This window comes from Siphateles boraxobius, unplaced genomic scaffold (genome assembly GCF_051911475.1).
Source record: "Siphateles boraxobius isolate OS27281-9 unplaced genomic scaffold, OSU_SipBor_1 2, whole genome shotgun sequence".
Taxonomy (NCBI): domain Eukaryota; kingdom Metazoa; phylum Chordata; class Actinopteri; order Cypriniformes; family Leuciscidae; genus Siphateles; species Siphateles boraxobius.
Genome location: NW_027508810.1, coordinates 12191938 through 12217013, shown reverse-complemented (window position 1 = coordinate 12217013; position 25076 = coordinate 12191938). Strand labels below are relative to the sequence as shown.

Sequence of the window (25076 nt, the reverse complement as noted above, 5' to 3'; positions counted from 1 at the left end):
CAAATATGCAACCTGGAGTGGCATATAAATAAAAAAAAACTCAAAATGAAACAAATGTGTAAAAATATAAAATCTTACTAGCAATATTTACCAAAAACTACGTTAAAAAAGAAAAATCATAGTGAATTTGATAGTCATTAGATGTAAATAGTCAAAAAAATCATCAAAACAATACAATGAAAAAAAATATGCCCATTGACTAAAATTTTGTTTCCACAAAAGACAAGGTCTTGAAGCAGCAAAACAATGCGACATGGATGTGCGATTCATTATCTGATGCTCAGGCCCCATAATGACAAACTTTAGATCCCCTTCTTGATTAAAAATTATCAAAGGTTTAACAGACAATATAAACTTTCCCCAAATATAATCTGCTGATTCAATTGGAAAATTCTCTCCAATCTTGCAAGAGGATGTACTTTGTGAACAACAAATTGCAGGGCCATAGATGTAGTGGATTAAAAGTGACGTTTTGTATGAACTTAAAAAAAAAAGAGTTGAAGAAATTAGATGTGCGCACACACACACACACACACACACACACACCGGGCCAAGCCAAACGATCATGACATTCGTGAAATGGATTTGATGTGATACCGCACTTCTGTATCCAAACATCAAATGTACTTTTTGGTCAACTTGTCTAGCGATTGCTAAAATGAGGGCTGGAAAAAATGTATTGCATTGAAGAAGGTTCCCTTTGGAAGTTTTTTTTTTTTAATCTTTTTTCTTTTATTTTTAATTTGGATCTGTACATTCTAGATTGACAGTGTTGAAATGTATTGAAGTGTTCTGAAACACTGAATAAAATGATCTATAACAAATTATATCATCTATATATTTATCTACACAAACACACAAATATATATATATATATGTATATTTCATTATATATATTTATATACCTTTTATAATATGGCTGTATTGAAAAAGTTTACTTACTTCAGTAAAGAAAACACATTGGATTGTAAAGGAGATCAGATAGGACTGATAGCTTTGTTTTCCCCTAAGGTTTAAGGCTCTCCTTGTGAGATTGGGCTGTCTATGTATTTTCCTTGGAAAAAAAAGTCCTTAAACGTCGACCTTCTTTGAGAACGATCTGAGCCGCCTACAACATACAGTACAAGATCCGATTTCCCCTATAACCCTAAAACAACCAATCTCTTCAATGAGAAAGGCTCTCTTAGCGATATTGCATCTCAATTGCATAAAAAAGAAAAACACGTCAAAGTAATTAAAAATAACCATTTCTAAAGGGACACTTTATACAACAGTGTTTGACTTATGAAGCCATATCAATGAAAATTCCCTTCTGGATCTCCCTGTATTGCTTAACGGGGCATCATCGGGTTCACCAACAACTAATCAGACTCACCATTTAAAACCACATGTTTACCACATCGCTGTACAGCACATAACCATACATCTCATGTTTACACAAGACAGTGCTATATACACATTATATACTTCTCCTATTTATATATATAATCATGTAAACCAGCACATCTCTCACTTTGTATACATACTAAGCACAAACACTCATTCAGTTTGTTTTCTCAAGATCTTACTGGGCGAATTGGTCTGTAATATTCAGAGGCCATGTCCAAGTAACAGCTCAGTACCGTAAAAGGGAAAGCCGAAAGGCACGTCCTGATAGGGTACTTTAACACTGAATAAGGCGTTCTGTACTTAGTGTGCGCTCTAGTAAAAGTCGAAAGAGAATTCAGTCATGTAAACATTCAGGTTTGGGGAGTGGGGGTGTGTTTCGGGATAAAGGGGAGAGGCAGGGAGCAAAGAGAGGCCGACGGACGGCCCTCCCTAAACCAGCACGCGCATACATGCGCACACTCGCTCACAACTGCACTAGATCCACAGGCCGAGGGTTCGAGGAGACCCCCACAGAATAAAAGCAACGGGTCCCAGCATATAATAAGGGACAGAGACCCATCCCTAGACCCCATAAAAGACACGGACGACACGCAGTTATACACTGTACACGTTTAGACTTCAAAAAACACACAAAGGACAAATAGAGAAGTAGCCACAAGGTAAGAGCTAGAAAAAACCCGCAGATCTTCCCCTGTCAGAAAGGAGAGAGTAAAAAAAGAGTGTTTGAGCTTAGAGAGAGAAAGAGTATGAGAGAGTGACATGTAAACAAAGCAGAGATACGACCGTATCTCTAATGAGATTGAGCTCTGGAAAGATCTTCCTCCTAGTTTACCGCCACCCTTCTCTCTACCAATGACAGGAGCGCTCCAATGAGTCAACCGCCTGGATGGAGGTCAGGGCTATGCTACTGGCAGAGTCCAACCACACAACTGTACTTTCAAATCAAGACCAATAGGATGGGCATTACAATCGCATTTGTGATGGGTACATTCCATTTCTCGGGAAACAATCAAAACCTTACTGTCACCCACTGGATTGGGTTGCGTTCTGGCAATTAAAACAGTAATAGAAACTGGTAAGTTAAAGGTGAAGAGTTTTTTTCTGCGTCCAAAAATGGAAACGGTTAACAATTGGTCAGCCAAATAGATAGCCCCGCCCCAAACTCACACCATTGGCTGTGTCAGGTTGCTCAAACAAACAGAGCGATATTTTTGATACACTTTGCAGGATTTGTGTTTACTTGAATCTCTTCATTGGATAGAGTATTTTAATGTCAAAAAATGAGCTTTAAGGTAGTACAGTCGGACTTGGACTCAGCAAAAGCCCCTCCCACAGCAGAGGAGGGTAGAGGCCAGACCAAAGAAGCACTACCTCGTTTGAGTGCATAGATGAAATCAAGGAAGCACTAAAATTACAAAAAGACTACTTTTTTCTTGACTTTTTGATTTGTAAACTCTACCGTGTAGGATTTTTTTGTTTGTCGTTTTTTCCACTTTTCATCATAACACGCACACACACACACAGAGCTGAACATCCAAAGGTTTGCTAATACAAAGCAGTTATTGTTTATATATTTGTACGACAAATGGTGAAAGCACCTTGCAGGTCTATGAAGAAAAGACAAAAGGGGTACGAAAAAAAAAAAAAAAAAAAAAAATCACACGCACGTCACAACTACCAATGGAAAAGAGTGCGGTTTGCTACGAAGCCCGAGCCGCTCGCGACGTCATGAATGGCATCAAATACACACGAGAAGCAGCACTTGTGTCCGGTGTCTCAGAGCAGTTTCTGTTCATTTGTAATCCTCCCGCCCCAATGTCCTCCGATTCCTCAGTTAGAAGTGACAAGGTCTATTTTTTTAATCCAATGTTCAAAATGTAAACATGAAGAAGTGCCTTGTTTGAGGTGCTGAGGCGAGTCTCGGACGGGGCGTGACGCTGGAGGCGTGGTAAGGCGTGTCAGCGATGCAGGCTTCTCTGGGCCTCTTTCAGCAGAGCGTCAAAGTCCAGTGCATCATACTTGCTCTTCACCGGACCTGGACCCGCCTCATCTGAACAGCAAAACACTCACAGTTAGTTTGTAACACTACAGAAATCTGCCAAAATTAATTTAAAATTATATTTGGTTACAAATGAAAAAATGTAAATATTGAATTAATTCTACAGATTAATTGTATTATATGTATTATATCAAGTAAAAAATACAACAAATACTATAATTGTGCATAGACAGAACAACAAGATAACTTTAAAAAAGGAGAAAATGCTTCCTGTATTTTTTGGTTGGTGTTTGAATTAGTTTTTATTTTCACATTTTTAGTTTAATTTTAGTTTGTTTTAGTAAGTGTTTTATGAGCTTTTTAAAAAAAAAAATATATGTACCTTAATTTAATGTTTATTTAAATATTAGTGTAGTGATTTTAGTAGTAATTTAAGTTTTTCCTCATAAAACAATTAAGTAGAAATTAGTAATAGTTTTAAATAAAAATAGTTTTAGATAACAATAACAACACTGCTTGATAATACGGTTATTACTTGCACAATATTTGGCCCTAGTATCTATCTATCTATCTACATCATATATATATATATATATATATATATATATATATTGAACACTATGAGGACAGCATTTTTGTAATCTTTATACCCCACCAAACATTGATATAGGCTAGTTATAATATTAGATTGGATGAGTTAAATTTAAAATTGAACAAATCAAGCAAGCTGCTGTTTCATTATCATTGTCATTGTCTGGAACTGACTTCACACGTTGTTTAGTCCCTCGACTTGATGTTACAGCAAAACACTGCAGTGTACTGGCCTGACTAATTTTAAAACGGCACCCTGCTTTTTCAAGTGGGCCAACCAAGAATCAAAAAGTCTTTTTTTCCTATTTAAATGCAAATGAAGTTGAATTAGGCCGTTTATTAGCTTAGAAATGTGAAGACACCTTCCTCTTACTCAGAACAGAGCACCAGACGACTGATGTAAAGAGAACATCAAAGAGACAGAAAGCTCTCTGTTCTCTTACCCAGATCTATGTAACGCTTCCTGCCAAACCGCCGGCTGCCATTCCCTCCGCTCAGACCAAGCGAGTCCCACCTGTGCCGTGAGGTCTGGCCGTTCTGAGTGGGCCTCAGTGTGATCACTCCACAACGCTCCCTACACAGGCACACAAACACAGAGAAACATCAGCACTCCTTTCTCCCACTCACTGCTGAGGGCATGATAAGGTCAGGCAACTAGACAGAAACGGAACTCACTCGGTTTTGATGACCACTTTACAGTCCTCTTGAAGGCCGAAGGCCTCGAAGCGCTTACGCAGCATGGACTGAGTGACGCTGCTCGGAAGGTTGTGAATGTAGATCACTTGGCACTTGTTCTGGAAATGCACAGCTTATTAGAACAAATACGCTCCACAGCACTTAAAGGAAATGAACGAGATTTCAGATGCATGTATGCCTTTGATAATAAGGTTAGTGCTGCAAGTTGGCTTAAAAACTCAACCTACCACATCATTCTCTTGTCCACACTTTGTCTTGCTCCTTTTTTCAGTTGCTTCGTGGCATGTCTCTGAGCTCTCATTGCTGAAAGAAGGATAACGGGGCTGAGTTATTCAAAATGGCTAAAGAAAGTAGCTAGCGTCTTGCTAATAGCAAGCTGCGCTGGGATTTATGCAGATAAATAAAGACTGATGTAGGATATTCCTCCATGATATTATGAAAATGAATCATGGTTTTAATATAGTAAAAGTTCATGATTTTGGGCGGATTGATTACCATTTGTATAACTACTGCTTCACTACAAATACAACGGTTTAACTATGGTTAGTGTTGCAAAACTATGGTTAATTTGTGGTTACCATGGTAAAACTACAGTGACCATGTTTTTTTGGTTTTATTTGTAGTAAAACCATAGTTCATTTTCGTAAGGGATCCCTGACTTCCAAACATAAAGGTGTTTGACTCCCTGACACTCAAATGATGACATATAAAGAAACAAAATGGAAATGCTAACATTAGCTTAGCAGTTGTTTGACTGTCAACAAACAGTCTTAGCAAATGATAAATGATGTTCTGCAGCCAGGTTAACTTTTTTATATAAATGTATCACTGGCAAACATGTTTTCTTATATTATGCTGGTTCTGACAGGGATTCCATCGATATCGTTCCTCTGTGTTGTTACCATTATAGCTGTGATGTGGATTTCCCTTTTCTCCCTATTCGAAATTAAAATACATTTTAAAACTTTATAGTTATTGTTATGTCTTTGCTGTGAACGTGTCTTGAAACAAGTAACACTCTTTATGCAAATGCCTTATTAAAAAATAAACAGTCATTATGTAAATGCCTTGTTAATGCTAGTTAATAAAAGTTTATTTAACAGGACATTAGACATCAGTTTACCAACTCTGTGCTAGCTACATGTATGGTATGTCTTTTGATTATTTTTAGATTAATCTTGCATCATTAAGACACTAACAATAGTCAATTATAGGAATTATTAAATTATTACTAGCTTAACTACATTTTACTGCAGCCTCTGCCATTTTGAGTGTTTCGGAGTCTTCAGAACTATCAACTCTTCTATACGGTCGCGAATACTTTTTAGACGTCGAAATCCCATCATTAATAATTCTGACATGGCATGAACGCAAATTCATCAAGGCATTTTATTTCCCTGAGTGCTGCTATGTTAGTGTGACATCATACACATGCATTTGGACTTCATATATTGCACTTTTCGAAGTCGGAAGTTCCACAAAACACAGCAATAGAAAAGCCACCAGACTGCTCAGTACCTGAAGGGGAGTTTGCAGCTGGGTGAGGGGGGCGAACAGGAAACTGGGGACTGGGCATCCAGCTCTGGGGTGGGAGAACGGACAGGTGAGGGTTCACTGGACTGCTCTGGACTGGGCGTGAACAACGCAGTGGTCGATTCGTCCTCAGTCATTTGCTGGTAGTCAGGGACGTTCGTTAGGAGCCTCTCCTCCTGTCCCTCAATCTCCCAGTTCTTCACATCCATCTCATCTTCCTCCTTCTCCCCCACTTCCACATGGCACTGAGACCCGAGTGCCGCAGCCATTCTCTTGCGACTCTCTCCCAGGCCCAATAGGCAGTAATCATGGTCCCCGTACAGACGTTGCATCCCACCCTTAGAGTCTGTGTCGCCCGTTTGGCCCATCCTGCGCAGCTGGGCGTACAGTTCTGTCTGCTCTGGGAGCTTGCGTATGTGCGCCCGCGCCAGGCACGAGCTCTTGGTGGTGAGCTCAGCTTTTCCGTCTGGTTTGAAGAGCTCATCCTCCACTGGTTTATGAGGGGGTGTGGTGGGGGGAGTCAGGCCTGGAAAACACACACTAATTAATCACTACGACACGCACATGAGCGCCACAACCAAATGCTCAAGAATATCACCAAACATTCTATTATTAGTCACAGTGCACAGCAGGCATTCAATGAACATAATTAATGAAGAGTCATACACAATATTAAGCATGGTTAATATATAATAATGACAAATTCACTTGAATTAGTTATTGTTTTTAGTGGTATCTCAGGCAATTTTCACCATTGCTATTGCTCATACAAACCTCTAAAACTAAGTTCAGCAATGTATACTACATTTTAAAAGTTTGGAGTCAGTATAATTTTTTTTAAAGAAATTAAAACTTTTATTCAACAAAGACACATTGAATTGATCTAAATTGACAGTAAAGACATTTTTAATGTTATAAAAGATTTCTATTTCAAATAAATGCTGTTATTTTGAACTGTCTATTAATCAAAAATCCTGATTTTTTTTGACTGTATCACGGTTTCCACAAAAATATTTAGCAGCACAACTGTTTTCAACATTGATAGCAGCAAATCATTATATTAGAATGATTTCTGAATGATCATGTGACACTGAAGACTGGAGTAATAATGCTGGAAATTCAGCTTTGCCATCACAGGAATAAATTACATTTTAAAATATATTCAAATAGAAAACAGTTATTTTAAATTGTAATAATATTTCACAATATCATTGTATTTTTGATCAAATAAATGCAGCTTTGGTAAGCAATGTTCCAAAACATTTTTAAGAATCCTACTGACCCCAAAGTTTTGAAAGGTAGCGTAAATATAGAGAATACACATTATTTGCTATGTAGATGGCACAGACTTGAACATTTGATTTGACAGGGTTCAGTAATAGCACTAAGCCCTTTACCTTTCAGTTAATTTAGACATTCACTAGCCTAATCTACAAATGTCATTACCTACATTCTAAATCCTGTGCAAATACTTGCAAGCTACTAGCATGCGTGAGGACATATGAGGTGAATCAAGTGCTAATTGCTCACACAATGCCAAAAATGGCACACTTATAAAAATACACCTGACAAAGTGCGTAATATTACCTGCTGTGCCACACAATTCCACACAGAGAGTCTGCTCAAAGGGCTTGTTGGCATACTGCGTGTCTCTGATCAGGAAAATATGGAGAGAGAATATGGAATATATTAAACTTTAATGGACAAGAAAATAAATGGATAGAGTCTCAACAACACAATGCATCAGATTTACTGCTTTAGAGTTTTCTATTTGTAGCAGGGATTGATTAATCTGGGTTGTTTTACTTCACATCACGTCTGAGCTATGTATATGCATAAAACAACAAATGACTGTAATTGGTAAGAACCACAGGGCTATTTATATAAAAGTTTTACTGTGAGAGACAGTGTTTTGTTACGTAAAAACAGTGACTCTACAAGCCTCCTCTAGGCAATTTTAAAGATGGATGCAGTCCAATGGTGGTCTTAAACTTCGGGCCTGGAAGTGTTCCAGGACTCTAGAATAGATTAGATATGAATGGAACACATACCCATTGGATTTGGACGCCAGCGGCAGACAGAGGCAGGACCGTTTCTCTACAATCAGAACAACAGACAGTGTCATTGTTAGAGATCAGCTCACACAGTAGAGTACCTGAACTGCCTCTCTGAAGATTAAAAACGTGCTTAATGGTACATTATAGGTTCTTCAGATAAGCGTTTGGTTTGTGGGTTCTATAAAGCACCAGTAACATAGATGGTTTTCTAAAGAACTACAGATCAAAAACATTCTTTCAGGAATTTAAAAGGATAAAGGAAAAACCATACCATATTTTTCTTTTCAAACATGTCAAGGTTTTTGGGGTGTTATATTGACCTGACTAACCTATTTAATATCTATTATTATTTATTTATTATATATTATATATACATATACGTGTGTGTTTATTTTTTTTTTAATATATTTTATATTATCTTATTTTATTATTTTTCTTGCATGTGACAACAAAATATAAATACCTGCACACTACGCCACACACAGTGTGGACGAAAGTTTTCTAAATATTAATATTTTAATATTTATGTATATTTGACTATTTTCTTTTCTCAGCCATTTCTTTTTAAATTTAATTCTCAAGACAGATAAATATCAAATTTAAATTGATATTTTATTACATTTTAATTCAGCAACTAAAAACATGTTCATATTCAGAGACAAAAAAAAAAGAAGTGTATTTTCATGTGAAGCTATAGTTTAAGGAGTGAACGTGCAGCATTTTTCCCATGTGTCTTACCGTCCCTGCTGGATGAGTAATGGCCTTCAGAAGCCTTTTGTGAGTTGGTCTTCTGGCTGCTATCAGAAGGAGGGTCAGTGGGAGGATGTTTGACCACGTTCTCCTCTTCCCTTGATTGCCCAGCAATAGGCTCCAACCGCCCACAGTTCTCACGGACTTTCTTAGCGAATCGGCTGGGGAAGGAGGCTAGCCGGCGAGAACGCCTGACTGAAAAGGAGCCTTCCTCTGGCTCTGGGCTTTTGGGGCGCTTTGAGGCCTTATGCGAGCTCTCACAGTCTGAGTCTTTAGCTTCAGCTTTGGGCTGACGTGCAGGGGAGGAAGAAACGTCAGCGCCGGGCCGAGTCACAGCCCCTCTGCAGTGGATATAAGGGGGGCTGTGCATTCTGTAAGGCTTGCTTACGTCAAAGGAACTGACTGCCTCTAGCATCTCCTTGAGCAGAGAGTGGGCTTTGGTTTCCCTGCGGCGAGTGAAGGGCACCCTCGGCCTGGTCCCACTGCTGGTCTGGGGAGCCGGTCTCTGAGAGCTTTGAGGAAGGCCACGTGGGACCTGCAAGCTCTCAGGCTTGGTCTTTCGTGCCAAAGCCTCACGCTCCTTGCGATCCCAGCTGGCCTGTTTGCGTATCGGCAGGCAGTACGTGTGCATGTATTTGATGAGCTCCACTACTGAGTGCAGTTCCTTCTCTGAAGAGAACTGGGGCTTTGCTGGCTCACTGCACACCATGCTCTCACTCTCACTGCTGGATGACTCCTCCTCTTCCTCCTCCGAGTCACTGTCCTCTTCATCCTCCTCTTCTTCTTCCTCTGTGTCCTCGGCTTCCCCTGCGGTGGTGAGGTGGCGGTGGAGTTCAGTGCAAAGACGACCGGTGGGCCTCACTGGTCGTGGCTTACGCTCCTTTGTGCTTGATTTGTCCTTCTGTGGAGGGAGGAGATGACATTTGATTTAACCTTTTGATATTAAATACAAAAGAAATATAATAAAGCAATGAGCCTCAAGGGGCTGTCTATTACATTATTTTATTATGCTTGAGAGATTCAGTTTTTCAGTGCGTGATGCAGAATGGTGGGTTACAACTTATAAAAAAAATATTTCAAATGCACTCTGTTCTTTTGAACTTTCTATTAATCAAAGAATCCAGGAAAAATGTATCACGGTTTCCACAAAAATATTAAGCAGCATAACACTGATAATAAGAAATGTTTCTTAAGCAGCAAATCATCATATTATAATGATTTCTGAAGGATCATGTGACACTGAAGACTGGATTAATGATGCTGAAAATTTAGCTTTGCCATCACAGGTATAGATTATATTTTAAAATGTATTAAAAATAGAAAACAGTTTGTTTAAATTGTCATAATATTTCACAATATTACTGTTTTACATGATTTTTTTTATCAAATATATGCATCCTTGGTGCACATAACAGATTTATTTTCAAAAACCTGTACTTTCCCCAAACTTTTGAATGACAGTGTAATAAATGTATAAATGCAATATTTTACATACATCGTAATTGTGCACTATTTATATTTTAATATTTTATTTTGTCTGCGTGTGTGTGTGTGTGTGTGTGGTTCAGGTATACCCTGCATAGATGGCAATATCTGAAATCCTTGTTCTTGTGGGGGCATATTTTGGTCCCCATGAGGAAAACAGCTTATAAATCATACTAAGTGTTGTTTTTTGAAAATGTAAAAATGCTGAAAGTTTTCTGTGATAATTACGGGTAACATTAGGGGATAGAATATACAGTTGTTTGGCCCAAAATTACCAACTAACATCATTTTACTAATCATATCGTCAGCACCTTGGAGAGTGTGAACAAGTAGGTGAAATCACTCTATCATTCTGATTCTGGCCTCCAAAGCCATCATCGCGTTGCATCAAAATGGCCTCCCATACAAGGAAATTGCAGTGAAGAAGGCTTCAGGAAATCCCAGAGTATCCAGCAAGCGCCAGGACTATCTCCTCCTCAGGAGTCGGCTATGAAATAGTGTCCCCACCAGTGCATAGCTTGCTCAATATTGGCAGCAGAAGAGTGTGAGTGCATCTGCATGCACAGTGAGCAGAAAACTTTTGGACAATGGCCTAGTGTACAGAAGGGCACTAATAAATTCTTAAATTCTGAAGGAAGTACAAGGATTTGCACAGCAAATGACTGGTGCAAAGTTATTTTCTGATGAAGGCCTCTTCCGACTGATTGGGTTATCTGGAAAAAATCGATTGTCTAGAGAAGAAAAGGTGAACACTTCCATAAGTCCTGTCGTGCCAAAAGTGAAGCATACTGAGACCATCCATATGTGGGGTTGCTTTTCATCCAAGGTAATGCCTCTCTTGCAATTCTGCCCAAAAACACTGCCGTGAATAAAGAACGGTATCAAAACGTCCTATACTTCTCCGACCGACCTAGGAGCAATTTGGTGAGGATCCATGCATTTTCCAACATGATGGAGCACCATGTCACAAGGCAATGAAGACAATGAATTGGCACAGAGATTATTACACTGAAATCTTGGATCTGTGGCCAGGCAACTCCCCGGATCTTAATCCCATTGAGGAGCTGAGGTCAATCCTCAAAAGGCGAGTGGAAAAGCAGAATCCCACAAATTGTGATCAAATCCGAGCAATAAAAAGGCAAGAATGTAGTGACAAGTCAGGATTTGGCCTGGAAGCAGTTATCCAGCAAGCCAGAGCGAATTGCAGAGGTTATGAAGAAGAAAGGTCAACACTGTAAATATTGACTCTCTGCATATATTGAATGTTTTTGCCAATAAAACCCTTTAAAACTTATGAAATGCTTATCATTGTTTATTCTCAAATATTCTACAAATACTGAAGCAGCAAAACAGAGACTTTATATCACTGCTAATACTTGACCACAACAACAAATCGGCTTCAATCAGATTTTACAGAAATCTAATCATATTTGAATTTGTTTTACACATTTGTACAGTTTTACTATCATAAAATAAAACAAACTGCATGTGCCAAAACAGTACTATAATGACAGAAGTAATCAATCGAAACCATTATAGTGATAGGCATTAGCTAATCTATGTGGAATGTAACGAGCTGTCTTTTGTAACACCTTTACGAAATGACAAAACATGCGAGCTACGCAGGGCAGCTAAAACCCCTAGAGGCTATTTCAGAGTGTATTTTGCTCTAAGGTTACTGTGACAAATGTGCCGAGGTTAGTTTCGAGATATTCTCTTGGTATCTGAGGAACTAACTAGGCCTGTTTCTTTTTAAGTAATCTCAAACTCAGTGAACATTGCCCTTTAGGCTGTGGCTTTGGCATGACAGATGGCTGCACTCAGCTCTAATGCGACAGCGGCCTTAGCCATTGTGCAATGTGCCAAAGCATAGGGAGTGAATGAGGAACCACAGGCTTCGCAGGCTTTAGAACTTTGAAGCGCAAATCCTCAGTGTGGTTTCTAAAGGCTGGCATAAGCTAATTAGGCATTAGCATTGCGGTGGGAATACGCCGCAGCGTAAACAGGTAGTGAATAGTATGCGCGCTTACACTGAGGTTGTTAACTCTATTTCCTATTATGTGAAGTCTTCTGTTTTCTCCACATGTTTTGAGTTTATCCTGCAATCACAGTGGCTGGAACTTCCTCTCACCTTCAGCACGGGCCTCACGGGCTTGACGTGCTGGTTCCTGCTGCTATGGCGATGCACGCTGCCGTCTTTGTGCGACTCGAGGCCCGCAGGCACATTAGGGGGCGACAACAGGAGCTTTTTTAGCTGTGGAGGGAATGAGAGGTGAGGGATTAAAATTTGCTGGCACAAGATGCATTTAAAACACAGATTTTAAATACAACCCGAAATCAATCTCTGATGTCTGCTTATAAAAAAAGGTTTGCATTTTGTCTTTCAGTACTCAAACACAACACCAAAAGCTCCTGTATAACGTTTAAAGCAGTTCTGTGCTCTAGCTACTGAAAGAACAAGACAGTAACTGGATATTCAAGAAAAGCTGAAATGGAAGTCTGCCAGTCCTAAATGACCAGCGCAACCAGAGAAAGCAAAGTAAGAAGCAGCAGGACTGTGTTGTTTAGTCCTTTAAGCGATTGTTAATGTGCCAACTTGGCAGGTCTGTCCATGGCTCTCAGTGTCCATTGAGGAAACCGAAGGGGCGCTGAGGGTTTCAGCTTGTGTACCAACTTGTTTTGGCATGCAATGGCCATCTATGCCATGAATACATGTGCTCCACTGTCCCTGGTGCTTCAATGCACCCCTTGTTTCGCACACAGACTGGCCTCATTTAGGGGTTGAGGTGTAACTGTGACCATTGCCAGCAGAGGGGGCTCTCAGCTCTTGGGTAAGACACTAACACCCAGGCTAAACTTTAAGACTTAAGGAGGAAGCTAAACTATACTGGAACAATTGCATTGTTACTGAATCATCTTACAAGGAAATCCGTCTGTTTAGACTTTAGAAATTTCAGGCATTTATAATAAGGATGCTAGAATCAAAAGTGTCTGAACAGGTTGCAAAATAACTGAGAAGAATACTTAATAACTGACAATAATTTTACAATATTTTGTAACTAAACTGTAACTAATGTTAACAACCTTGATTGTTGTAATACAAAAGTTTACATAAAATAACTATACCAATACCTCTTGGTTTAATGATAATTTTTTTATACTACTGTTAAAAAGTTTGGGGTCTATAAGATTTTAAACCTTATTCATTACGACTAATGAACTGAAAGTTGAAAGAAGACGAAAAGCTGACCCTGGATTTAACAATGGTTGCACATCCTTGAATTAAAAACCACAGCTATGGGTTTTTTGGGTTTGCTGTGAGAGGGAACTGCTAAGATATATGTTTCAAATGTGCATAAGTCTCTTAGGCTCACCAGTTGCATTTATGTGATCAATAACGCATTAACAACAGTAATACCACAATGTTTTCTATTTTAATATATTTTTAAAAGTAATTTATTTCTGTGATGGCAAAACTGATTTTTCAGCATATATTACCTATTATATTGACACCCCTATGTTAAATTCCCATAGAGGCAGGCAGATTTTTATTTTTAAAGGCCAGTTGTTTTATGGATCCAGGATACCATGCATCCTGATAAAGTTCCCTTGGCCTTTGGAATTAAAATAGCCCCACATCATCACATTCCCTTCACCATATCTAGAGATTGGCATGGGGTACTTTCCATAAGATCATCTCTCAATGCAAATCAAACCAGCTATTAGGCTAACTGAAATAAAACCATGCCAATCTCTAGATATGGTGAAGGGTGTGTGATGATGTGGGGCTATTTTATTTCCAAAGGCCAAGGTAACTTTATCAGGATGCATAGTATCCTGGATCCATGAAACAACTGGCCTTTAAAAATACAAATCTGCCTGCCTCTATGGGAATTTAACATAGGGGTGTCCTGACTTATGCAACCTGCATTTTAAGGAAGAACATTTATTTATTTTGCGATACATTATTCATTCACAAAGAAAATTGGTGTCCTTAAGGTTGTATTTTTACTCATAAAAACCATAAAAGTACTAGTCTTATTCCCAGATAAATGCACATAATTTCCCTCAATTTAGGAATAATTTGTGCCTCCTTCAGACATCTCTTATATAATTTGGTCCTACACCCTGTAAGTTATCCTTTTTTTGGTAACTTTGTAACAAGTCCAAAAAGAGGCAATGATTATCTCATTAATCAGATGGTGCCCTTTCATGGAAACCAAACAATGTGGTCCTAGAACAATGTGAATTGTGAAAGGTATTGAGTGAAATGTAAGACGGTCATTACTGTAAGTACTACCAATCTCTATGGTAAAAATCACAAAACACACATGACAAACTGGAAAAACAGCTACATACAATACAGGCCATGCCAACCAATTGTTCAGTATTACAGGAAAAACCGTGAAAAAGGAAGAGAAAAAGAGAGTAGGAAAGAAAAGCAGTCGAACGGGTAATAACTGTTATAACTGATTTCACAATGTACACAGATTAAATTGCTGCAGTATTTGAGCTGAGACGAACAGATAACAACACAGCATCATATTCCAGGAAGTGGCGTCTTAAGAAAGAGATGAGCAAGAGAGAGTAGAGTCCTCTCACAAAAGGTGGGAAAAAGGAGGAAAGAGCGCTGCTGTAGAAGTCCATTTTGTCTCCTGAAGGATTAAGAGATCTGGGAAGTAGACATAAGCATTCCCTTAAAAAAGTACCATGGTATTGCCATGTTTTTGGACACTATCATGATGGAAATGTCATGGGATTTGTTGAAGTACACTACGGTTCAAAAGTTAACTGTTTTTGAAAGAACTCTGTTATGCTCAGCAAAACTGCAATTTTTTAAATCAAAAATATTACAAAAACAGTGATATTGTGAAATAAGATTTACACATTACTCCATTAGTCTTCAATGTCACATGATCCTACAGAAATCATTCTAATATGCTGTTTTGGATATATATATATATACACATAACATATGTCGCCATGTATCCATGTTATTGCCACCTGATACCACCACAGTACTTTCTTATAAGGCTGAGAGGAAGATAAGAGGAGTGGGATGTGTGGGGAAATGCAAGGCCAGAAAAAAGTCAAAGCCAAAAAGTCCATATGAACTGTGTTCATGTTCCTCATCCCTGCCTGTGAAGAGGATTCTTTGTTAGATTGGTTGCTTAAAAAGAAACAAAAAGCCCAAAATGAGAAAAATTCAGACCTGTGTTGCCTATCATACCCATGCTGTGGGGTAGTCAGAGGCCCATCCAAATCCACCTTAAACAGGAAGGAAGGGTTCTTACTAGAGATGGTTCTTCTGTCTCTGGGCTCAGTGAGCCAGGAAGGGGCTCACTGTCCAAAGGTAGATCATCTTCCTCCTCCTCGCCCTCCTCAGGGTCGTCCCCTAGGGAAGGGAACACAGACAGACCCCCGACTCCGTCCTCAACAATGCCGTCCAGGCTGTCTGTGAGGGCAGCGAGCAGTGCCGCATTTTCTTCCTGAAATAACAAGAAAGAAATTAAGGCAAATGCTCTGCAACGCAAAGATCAGGAGAACCTACATGTACACAACTTGCATTTGTCTAGTATATGTCTATGTCTTTTTTTATACCTATGTATAAGACAGAAAAAGTGAAGAATGACAAAGGTAAAAGAGGGGAAATCAGTATTGGGCCATGTTGCAGGCTAGACTCAAACCTGTAACTCTCACATGAGCATCATTGCTCAAATTATCATCACAATGTATTTATGCACTAACCACTATGCAGTGGCTATGTGGCTAGCAGTGATATTTTAATCTAACAACATTGTCATTCAGTAAAAGGTTAACTAAACTAGGCTTTAAAGGATTAATTCGCCACAACAAATTCTATCATTTACTCATCCTTCATCTTCGAAACACAAATGAAGATATTTTAAATGTACTCTAATCCTTTTTTCCATTAATTGAAGTTCTACGGAAACAAAACTTTCACGTATGAAAAAGTACAAAAAGGCATCGTAAAAGTATTTAGGCTTTTTTATCACATATACCTAAACATTGATCAAGGGTTTTATTTACATATAAACATTGATCAGCACACATACTGTACATATAGCACATCAAATATGGTAAACAGAAGCTCAAACCTGCTTGTTTGACGCCTGAGAAGAAATGAGGTTTGTTCTTGTGTCAAGCTTGGCGGAACCTGATTTCACCAAGTGCTAATTGTTTTATAGAAGAACATTCTAATTAACCAATCAGATTTGAGAAATTACAGTTTGAGTCAATGTCAACAATCAGGGTTTGGTGCTTCTACATCAGAGTTATTCACATATAATGTCCCTCTGAATTTAGGGATAATTTATGGGTAGGGTTAGGATTAGGGGTAGGGATATTGTTGGGATTAAATTTTCGGACAGGAATGAAGTTCCAGGATCAAAAAAATATATTAACTCCGCAAAATCAGGATGTGCGGGTTGAGCTTCCATTTACTGTATGCGATCTATGTATGTACATAGATCTATGTTTATATGTGAATAAATTGAAATAATTAAATCTGTTCTCCATATAAAGCACCTGTGTCTCTTCTGAAGCCTTGGATTAAACCTTACAACTCATATGAATTACTTGAACAATGTCTTTTTGAACTTTTTGAAGCATCTAATTTTGGTTGTGTGGACTTTCAACTGATGGACTAAAATATCAAAAATAGTCTTATCTATCGGTTTGGAACAACATGAGGGTAAATTATTTTTTAAATTTCATTTTGGGGTGAATTAAACCTTTAAGACTAATGTTTGCTATAATCTTTCCTAAATTGCGCCCTCAACCTTTCAAGTTCAAACTTGAAATTCTGAATCGTTTGTTGGGTAGTGAACACACAAACGCCATGAGACTGCAAAATCAAGTGCACCATTTGGTACAGGGGACTGAGGACTGCCATGATTATTGTCCATCTAAAAACAACCAATCAGAGGGCAAAAATACATAAAGTTAGGGGATATTAAAAATCTAGTTCGCTCTATGTTTAAGCAATAGTAATAGTGCTGCTTTACCACTTATCAGAACAATCTATACGTGCACAATAAAGGAAGTAGTGATGATGGTTCCCACCTCAAATAGCTCTGGGTCTCCAGCACTGTACTGTATGGATGTAGGGGAGTGATCTGAGTGCTCGTTGCACCAATGCAGCTCACTGAGGCAGTTCACTGAGTCAAAATCACTGGCGTCCAGCTGCGAGAGGTCAAAGTCAGGGAAGTCAGCATCAAGGCGGTCTGAGCAGACCTCCTCTTCCCCATACTGAGAATGAAAAAAAGAAAAAAATTATAGGTCAAAAGGCCAACATCAGAGGACATCTGAAAAGAATGCACTCCGCTGTAAACGCTGGGAAATCAATAGACATGCCGTGACTGGAGATCCTGAGCTCGTAACAGTCATCTAAATTAGTACTAACCTTCAGCACAACTTTATTAAGGCTAATGAACTGAAAGTTGAAAGAAGACGAAAAGCTGACCCTGGATTTAACGATGGTTGCACATCCTTGAATTTAAAACCACAGCTATGGGTTTTTTGGGTTTGCATGTGAGAGAGAACTACTAAGATATATGTTTTAAATGTGCATACGTTAGGAATAAGTCACCAACACCACACTATTGTTCGTTGTTGTTTTTTTTAGTTTTGATTTTTAGAGTGGCTGCGTTTTATTTAACCAGCTGACTTTAGCTGTTAGACAGTTTTCACGGTAAAACGTTCTTTCAGGAGTCTTGCTTTTAAAGCAGCGCTGCTATAGCCAGTGAGTGTTTCATGCTAAAAATAGTTTAGAAATCACTTTTCTCAAGACCCCTGCTTTCTGTTCCATGATGCTGCACTCCGTCAAACCGCTTTTGAACATGCATCTTACTGGGGTCAGGTGAACCCAAACCAGTTTAATAATAGGGCTTCTTTAAAACAGATTAGTTAACTAATTGTTCAGGCAACTTACAAGCTAGTTGATTTTAAGCAGTTTTGCACATTCACAACATGTGTGAAGATAGAGAAAATGTGTGTGTGTGAGAGAGCGAGAAAATACTCCAAAAAAAAAATGTGTGTGTCTGTGTCAATAAGTGCTGTGAGAAGGGAAGTGGTCTAAACCCCAGGGGTACAGCAGAAAACCACACATGCCTTAATATCTCCATGTGAGCGATGGCGCTTTGCATTTTGCACTCGGATCATTTGGCTAGTTCTTGTCTGTTTGTAGAGAGGATACCTGGAGGATACCTGGTGTGATACTTCCTCGGTTTACAGGAGGCCGTAGCATGAATATTCTACGGGGCCGCTGCGATGCATTTTTGATGACTGCTTGCACAATTCCCCCCCTCTCTGTTTCAAAGAACTGATGATTGCACTTATTCAGTTCCCTTTATTTTCTTACACTAGGCCTGGTCTAGCGGGTGCCATTTATGTCTGTTCACCAAAATGCTGTTTTAAAATGCTGTTTTAATCACATGGAATCAGACAGAAAAGATTTTCTACAGAGTCTCTAAAGCACCTACTGTATTACCAGCTGCTGAGCTCTGATGAAATGAGGTCACATACCGTAGCCAATACCTCTGCACTGTTTTAGCCCAATCTTATTATATCTGCAGCATTTTAATCTGCTTCACACTAAGCTATTGTTGAAAAATTCTTCCGATGAAATCTGATGTTGAAAACAATGAGAGAGAATGATACCAATACATTCACCTACTGTATCATTTATGAGTTTAAGTGATTTATAATGATATTGATTTTAATCTTTTTATTTTAATAGCATTTTTATTCAATTGGTGTCAATTAGTCATTAATATATTTTAGACTACCGTTCCAAATTTTGGGGTTGGTAAGAGTTTTTGAAACATTATGCTCACCAAAGCCGTAAACAAGTAAACAACAGTAATATAGTGAAAAATTATTACAATTTAAAATAACTGTTTTCGGTTTTAATACATTTTAAATTCTAATTTATTCCTGTGATGGTAAATCAAAATTTTCAGCATCATTACTCCAGTCTTCAGTGTCACATGATCCTTCAGAAATCATTCTAATATGCTGATTTGCTGCTCATTATATATATATATATATATATATATATATATATTTTTTTTTTTTTTTTTTTTTTTTTTAAAGGACATCTTGCATTTCTTATTATTATCAATGTTGAAAACTATATAATATTACTATAATCATTTGTGGAAACCTCGACACATTTCTTTCAGGATTCTCTGATGAATAGAAAGTAGAAAAGAATCGCATTTATTTGAAATATAAATCTTTTGTAACAATATAAATGTCTTTACCTTCACTTATGATCAATTGAATGTGTCCTTGTTGAACAAAAGTATTAATTTCTTCAAAGAAATCTGTCTGAGCGCAAACTTCTTGAATGGTAGTGTATAATACTAATAATAATAATAATAAGCCATTATAAGTTGTTTTGCTATCTGAATGGTCAAAAATGTATTTAAATTTTTGTAATTAGAAAACTGATTAGATTAAAAGAAAAGTTTGAATATCGTCAAGCCTATTATTTGTCTGTCTCTAATAAATGATACAGTGAGATGTGGTTATAAAATTAATGCATGTTTACATCAATGTCAAAGGAATCACCGCAGTAAGCCTTCTGCAAATGCGGAAAAATTAAAAAACAGGAAATCCATTCCTACTTGCAGCATTTTAAAGGGACTACTTGAGATGCCCTGAAGGTGTTGTGCATGTGCACGAATGCAAGTGTAATGCAGGTGTTCGCCCATCATCCAACACACACACACACACACACACACACACACACACATAGAACATGCAAACACACACACTTCGCACTCTCTTCGCATCCCCCTCACTGACTCATCTCCGTTCTCTGAGACCCCCTCCCCAACAGCACAAGAGCTCTAGCTAACCAATCTTTTTTTCCCCAACCTTTTTATTCTCTCTTGCTTTCTTTTTCTGTGTTATGGAGAGTCTCAATATCAATCAATAAAAATCTCCTTGGGCTCTGAAGGTTTAAGGTCACAAGCGCATGTGTGAATGCTGCAATGGTAGGGCTGGGCGGTATGATGGTATATACCACGAAACAAGTGACTTTGCTATTCCGGATATACTGTCGGTTTATCCATTTGACCATCAATATATTACATACATACATTTACATATCAATTTCAAGTATGCAAACAACATGTGTTACAGTGATATAAAATTATTACACATATTGTGATATTTATACCATAAAAATCTGGGTCATACCATCCATCCCTATGCAAATGCAAACAGAAGAGTTCCGTGGCTGCCGATGTTCCAGAGAAGAGAAGTGTGACCTCTTATCGGATGCAAACGTTCCATGAAAAAGAGCAGCAGAGGTGCTGTTCACACGTGCTGGAATCATCTGCATAACTCAAACGCTGATAAAACATCCGGTTCACCCCATTAACAGCATGACCATGCTATTATGAGGCGACAAAATGCAGTCACATTTCCAATGCACAAAAAAAGTCCCACCAGCTAGTGCTGGACTGATGCTATTAAATGAGCAAAAGTTAATGAGCGTAGCTGACCTACTCAAGGCAAAAGCGATAAGGACTAATCAGTGATCTGTGTAGTCAAGAATGACCTTTCCATTCACTCTCCTTTAAAAAAATATAACTGTTCCATGAATCTCATAACAAAAAAGGTCATTACACATAAACATCAGGCAGCGAGGGGTGATTTACGTACATATCTGACGTATAGCAAGCCCGAGTCCAAGGGCACACCAAGATAACTCAAAAACAAGCACGTAACAGCATATAGGTTTACAGCATCCCCCTGCATGTTACGAAAACCCAAGCCATGTGGTGCAGGAGTGCTTGATCCTCAAAACACAACCATACAAGGTTGACCCACTGTTGACAGTGTACTGTCAGTCCCTGGGCATCTTTTCAGGGTATCTGGGGAATTTTATGAATACATTTAAGGATAATTAGAGGCAAAGTATGCAAAAAAAGAGAAAAGACACAAAGTGTGACCTTTACTTTGTTTGTCATTTCCTACTACAGGGTGATCAAATGCACCATCTAAGACAGAACGGGTTATCTGGGATTTCTATTATGGATGTATAGATAGACTGATTGATTGGCTGATTGATCTGAGTGCAATTCAGTTACACGGCTATTGTAGTAAAGCTGCAGGTTACTCATTCAATCCTTGCATTTACAAGCTAATAGGCTCTTATCTGGGTGCCCTGTCCCCTCTGAGCCTACTCCTATCTAAGATGTGTTATATATAGTTGTTATCCTCAGTCTCATGACTGGCTCTTACACAAGCTGCTTGTGACGGGCCAGGCTTTAAATGCTGCCCATGCCAAACGCAGATGGAACTAGTGGCTCTCTCCTAAGCCTCCCTCCCCAGAAACAAAGACACAGACATGCACACATGCAGCCCTTGAGACACATCCTGCCTGGGCTGTTAAATGGATTCCCTCACGACTCAATCCATAAAAAACTTGGGTGTAGTAGCTAGCCAGCCTCAAACAGGAAGGATTTTGTAGCACCATTTCTCCAGAAGCAACGGGTTCCCAAAGTGCACAATACATCTTGTCGACCTGTACATCCTCACTTACAGTTTGACCTTTGCTCTCGTGACGGTAAATTAAATAAAGATGTTAAACCGCAAGTTGCTGTCACAGGGGCACGGGCCCCCCTGGCCCCCCCTCTAGAACCACCACTGTCCGCAACTCTCCTAAACCCCAAATTGGTGGCTAAACTGAGACAGGAGCAATTAAATTAGCTCTTTGCATATAGTCTTTAGAGGAGATTTCCGCCAAGGCCTTTACTGCAAACCCAAATTAACAGCGGACCGATAGAAGTAGGGCAGTTAAAGGAAGATCTGGGCCACTCGTGTACAGTTGAATGAGACCGATAAAAGACAGATTCATGACACCTCATTGGCCAAGTCTCAGGTTTGGCTGGAACCTTTCTTTTCTATCCCTGTAGGAATTAACTGTCTGCAGCACACACAACCTTGCTATACCAGCAGGCCACCTTTATCTTGTCTGTTCTGAAACCAGCCTAGCCCTTTAAATATAGTGCTTATTGAACCCATTCATCCTTCAGACCTTAGCTAACAATTCCCATGTAGTAAATTTCCTCACACACTCTCTCAAGACTTCCAATAGTCTAAGTTTCGCAATCAACTGTTGAGACATTGCTCGATGTATGCCTCATTTTACCACAATTTCACCATGTTATCACCCTTTACCTTATCGAGTCAATGTATTAGATAATTCAGAATTAGACAATTCATGGCGTTTAGATTCTACATCTTCTAAATTTCCCTTCTGACTTATTAGATATTCCACTTCTCATAACTGGCTTAGTCATATTAACCGCCCACTTTCATTGGAGACATCTACAGTAAGTCTGCATCAACACTCGCTGTATAGCCTTCATCTTGAGCTGTTATTCTCTAAAAAACACATTTCTACATTAACTTTGACAAGTCTGAGGCTGTGTACTGAAAGTTTTCTGAGAGGCAACCTAACAGCCATTGAGCCCAATTTTAATCCTACTTAATTGTTTTCAGATTAGCCGTCAAACTCAGTCTATATCTTCTAGGCTGAGACAGGTATCAAGTGCGAACCAAGGACATTGTACTGGTCCGAGTGAGACGCTATTATGCAGAATGTCTGAGAGCTAGTGTCCTCGAATGCAACCCCACTTCAGCCAGGTAGGACAGTAATGAGATCTGATTAGAAAACGGATTCTGTGCTTAGAGACAGGACTTTGATAGACTGCCAGTTGAGTTGTGACTTTGGATTAAATCTTTTAAAGCTTCATGTCCAAGCCCAGTTCCAGCATTAGTATAGATAGCCTAAATGCATCTATGTTTCGTTTGAAATAACTCCCTCGTCAACGAATTATTCAAGCAATGGTTCATGGTAGTCAAGATGTATTGCAATGGATAAAGTTTATATCCTTTGATCCTTCTTTTTTATTTTCTTCATCTGAATTTATCACAGATCTATATGTTCTTCCTGTCACATGTGATGTCTAAGGCATGACAGTCATTATTTTCAGCCTGATTATTCTTAACTGACATCACTTGATAACCCATAGACACTAAAGGCATGTTTGTAAGTCCTTAACAAGATTATTGAGGTGTAATAATCAAGGAACGTAGTAAGAAGTTAAGAGAGGCCAAACATCACAAGGTTTAATTTTTTAAAAAAAACAAGAAAGTGGGATTTTTGACTGCAGCACAAAAAAAGACTATTCTTTAGAAATATTTAATAAGACCACTCTGGCTCACATTTTATAAAGTTGGTCAAGATTAGTGTTACCCCTGTAAGTCAAGAAAAATCTGTGAGGGTCTCATGTGTTATGCAGTGCACTTTAGTTGAACGACAGGGCCACATTTATCATATATTAATAACATAACATTCCTCTTAATATGATCCTCTGAGAAGAGGTATTCAAAAATGACCACTGTCTCTTTTAAAGACATTAAATATGGTAATGCTGCACCAGACCAATCATATGACTGGAAAATGGCACTACATTTAGCACACATTGCATAATGTGTGCGTGGGGAAATGGTGAAAAATAATGTATTTGCTTGTTGGTAAAGGGGCCATAAGTTCATAACTTATTGGTATTTTCTGCCTTTAAATCAGCGCTGATGTCTAATTCATCCAAGCCCACTGTTCTAAAAATAGTTGTTTTGGTTAGAAGACGATCCTAAAAGGACAGGCTGCTGCCGGCTTTCGTTCTTCCATTAAGTCATCTCAGAGAGTGTGCGACCATGGGGAGGGGGTACAGGGATGCTTGTGCACTTAATAGAAAATCACAGCAACTGTTATTAATTTGCAGTTACTCTCATGCTCAGGAAATTTGCTATTCTTATCTTGTCAGATAATCATTGTGTTTCAGTGTCTGTCAGTGTCCAAGGAAGAATCTGTTCTCTAGTCCTGAAATCCAAAAATAGATTAGGGATTTGCAAAACTACATATTTATAAAAGCAACTAGATGAGTAAATGCCAAGTTGACTAAACGGTCTTAAGGAAGACCTGCATAATTTGGCTGGATTTGGGTTAATCTCACCCACAGTTCTTGTGTTTAAAAACAGCTAGACAACACAGAATTTATTCTTCTGCAGGGATCAAGAAAAAAAAAGAACAAGATGCAACAATAACCAAAGACATACATTCCTATTATACATGTTAACTAAAAAGAGAGAACGATAATATATCTTCTCGTAGAAGAGAACGAAAATGCAGTTGAAAAAAAATTCCAAGACTCCAAAATTATATCCAAAATACCCAATTGTTTGTAGCTGTGATGAAAAACACTGAGAAAACATGCAAGGCAAAAGTATGTTTTATAGGTCTTGTTTCTATCATACATTAAAGTTATTTATAACATGCCATCAAAAAGACTCTGGTACTGATAATCTACTGCAACACATGCCTGAGAATCCACCTCTCTGCCTTATTATATGTGTATAATTCTATTACATGAATTAAGTATACATTAAACCAGGGGTGTCCAAACTCAGTCCTGCAGAGTTTAGCACTAGCCAGACTCAAAACACATGCCTGGAAGTTTCTAGCCTATAAG

General features: G+C 38.6%; 1 protein-coding gene across 2 annotated transcripts in view; it reads right to left on the bottom strand.

The window, feature by feature from the left end:
* Nucleotides 1-707: 707 nt before the first annotated feature.
* The window catches only part of ppargc1b (peroxisome proliferator-activated receptor gamma, coactivator 1 beta), a 46792-nt gene continuing 22423 nt past the window's right edge, over nucleotides 708-25076 (bottom strand). Inside the window, exons 2-12 of one of the 2 annotated variants that reach the window (XM_077235937.1) lie at nucleotides 17587-17772; nucleotides 15795-15989; nucleotides 12632-12754; nucleotides 9004-9916; nucleotides 8260-8305; nucleotides 7796-7860; nucleotides 6194-6734; nucleotides 4903-4978; nucleotides 4655-4773; nucleotides 4423-4553; nucleotides 708-3439 (exon numbers count right to left, since the gene is read on the bottom strand). In XM_077235937.1, coding sequence (XP_077092052.1) covers nucleotides 3348-3439; nucleotides 4423-4553; nucleotides 4655-4773; nucleotides 4903-4978; nucleotides 6194-6734; nucleotides 7796-7860; nucleotides 8260-8305; nucleotides 9004-9916; nucleotides 12632-12754; nucleotides 15795-15989; nucleotides 17587-17772 — 2487 coding nt within the window. In that variant the 3' untranslated portion in view covers nucleotides 708-3347. The remainder of the gene's footprint in view (nucleotides 3440-4422; nucleotides 4554-4654; nucleotides 4774-4902; nucleotides 4979-6193; nucleotides 6735-7795; nucleotides 7861-8259; nucleotides 8306-9003; nucleotides 9917-12631; nucleotides 12755-15794; nucleotides 15990-17586; nucleotides 17773-25076) is intronic. The other variant, XM_077235938.1, reaches the window with a different exon arrangement.